The following is a 2,253-nucleotide window of genomic DNA, read 5'->3' on the forward strand; positions in this document are numbered from 1 at the left end:
GGTTATGCACCAGTTCTTGATTGCCACACGTCCCACATTGCTGTCAAATTTGCCGAGCTCCTGACCAAGATAGACAGGCGTTCTGGTAAAGAGCTTGAAAAGGAACCCAAATTCTTGAAGAATGGTGATGCTGGAATGGTTAAGATGATTCCAACCAAGCCCATGGTGGTTGAGACTTTCTCTGAGTACCCCCCTCTTGGACGATTTGCTGTGAGGGATATGCGCCAGACTGTTGCCGTTGGTGTTATCAAGAATGTTGACAAGAAGGAGCCATCTGGTGCCAAGGTGACCAAGGCTGCTGCCAAGAAGGGTGTCAAGTGAACTTTGATGCCTGGGATCTACTGCTGCTTTAATTACTACAGATATTTCCATTATTATCATAAAGACTTGCTTTATCTTATTCATGTTGTTTCGAGTCGTTTATCTCGTGTTGCTGGTTGTTTTCCTTGTCCTCGTCAGTTGTCTTCGCTGTCTGGTTATGGTTCCCAGAATTGGGTGCTAGACAGGCGGTGGCGACGCTGGCATGTGAGTTATTTGTCTATTTTGATATTTTGACATTGCTTTATATTTAAGGTTTCTGATAATTTTGTGTTCTTCTCGAGACATTCCATTGTTCCACATCTGACTCATTCTGATTGCCCTGCAAGTTTTGAATGTCATGATACGACTCTTTCACCATCAAAGCCCGTCCATTCGTAGTTTCCGAGCCTGCAGAAAGCTAGCTTCAATTTGCAATGTTACAATCTGCATCACAAGATTATGGATTCGCAGATAAAACATCTTTTACGGTAGAAAGTTGTCGAAGAGTTTTTGAAGAGTGGGAAACTGAATAATCCCAATACTTGTAAGACTTCGTTCTCGACTTCACGGATGTTATGAATTTGGTTCAAGGGAATTAGCCATCCATGAGATGGACTTCACGGATGTTATGAATTTGGTTCAAGGGAATTAGCCATCCATGAGATGGAACCCACAAAACGGCAATTTTGAAGCTTTTCGATATTGACCTCAAATTGACCATCCATGAGATGGAACCCACAAAACGGCAATTTTGAAGCTTTTCGATATCGGCCTCAAATTGATATTGTATCTTATCTGTGAGAGTGAAGAGGCAAACATTATTTTCTTGTTGAATGGGAAGCATAAGAAGAGGCGAAGGGATGTTGGAACGTGAAATCTTGAACAGCTCCATGATGGGAAACTGAACTGAAATTTTCTCATTTAGTCAGATGATGAATGCATACAGATTCTCAGTATAGTATTGAATATATAGAGACGCCCAATAAAGAATCCCAGTGGAAATAGGAAGATAATATTTTAGTTTACAACGGGGATTAAGAATAATGGGAACTATTTAAAATAGGAAAGCTAGAATGATTCTGTAAAATTCTGACTTGTTTCCATATCCAATCTAACGATAAAATTTGTGCTTTATATCAGTGCGTTTAGGAGAACGTGAAATGCAAGTAAAAGTTATAAGATAATGGTTTTAATTTATTTTTATTTTTAAAATTTTCTAATGTGGAAGTTCTTTATTAACAAGAGCCATCACTCGGTGCAAGTGTTAGATGCAATGTTGATAGTAATGCATTGATTGCCAACACAACATTTTTTTTGGGCAGTACCCAATGACAAAATATCATATGTACAGTTTTTCTAGACATACAACAAAGTTTATTTCTGCCCATTTCACCATTTTAAAAGTACATGACTTGCACTCCAGAGTAAAATATATTAATGCCTAATTTTATGAAAATAAATACAAAAGACTGAATAAAAAGAGTAAAAGACAGTCTATGCCAACCTCGGTCTCGGCATCAACTGCTTTTGAGGGGCTAAGAGCATTTTCAAGAAATTCTTTAAACGCAAAACGCCCTCTATTTTAGAAAGTTAATGCTTAAAAATGAGTTCCAAGAGACTTTTTATTTTAATTTTTTAAAATAGAGAGTGTTTTTGGTTCTCCAATTTTATAGAGCCAAACTCACTCTCTATTCTTAATGTACAATGATTGCATTTAATACATTACAAATTTCAGTGCTCTACAATTTAAAATTTTCAAATTACATTTCAATTGATTGGTCATTAATATATAAAAAATTATACCTAAATAAAATATGTGGAGAAATTATTAAATGTTCATTGGAAAAAAAATAAAAAAATAAAGAATCAAAATAGAGAGCTTGTTAGAGTGTATAAAAAAAATAACTCTAAATTTAAAGATAATCTAAATTTAGAGTCTCTTTTGGAATTACT

The 2,253-nt window shown here is 35.6% G+C and overlaps 1 protein-coding gene across 1 annotated transcript in view; it reads left to right on the top strand.

Annotated features, from left to right (window-relative positions):
• LOC111393027 (elongation factor 1-alpha-like) overlaps nt 1-603 on the top strand; it is a 3,260-nt gene extending 2,657 nt beyond the window's left edge. Inside the window, exon 4 of the mRNA XM_023018429.1 lies at nt 3-603. Within this exon, the coding sequence (XP_022874197.1) occupies nt 3-321 (319 nt within the window). The 3' untranslated portion in view covers nt 322-603. The remainder of the gene's footprint in view (nt 1-2) is intronic.
• Nucleotides 604-2,253: the final 1,650 nt, after the last annotated feature.

This window comes from Olea europaea, chromosome 4 (genome assembly GCF_002742605.1).
Source record: "Olea europaea var. sylvestris chromosome 4, O_europaea_v1, whole genome shotgun sequence".
In the NCBI taxonomy this organism is placed as follows: domain Eukaryota; kingdom Viridiplantae; phylum Streptophyta; class Magnoliopsida; order Lamiales; family Oleaceae; genus Olea; species Olea europaea.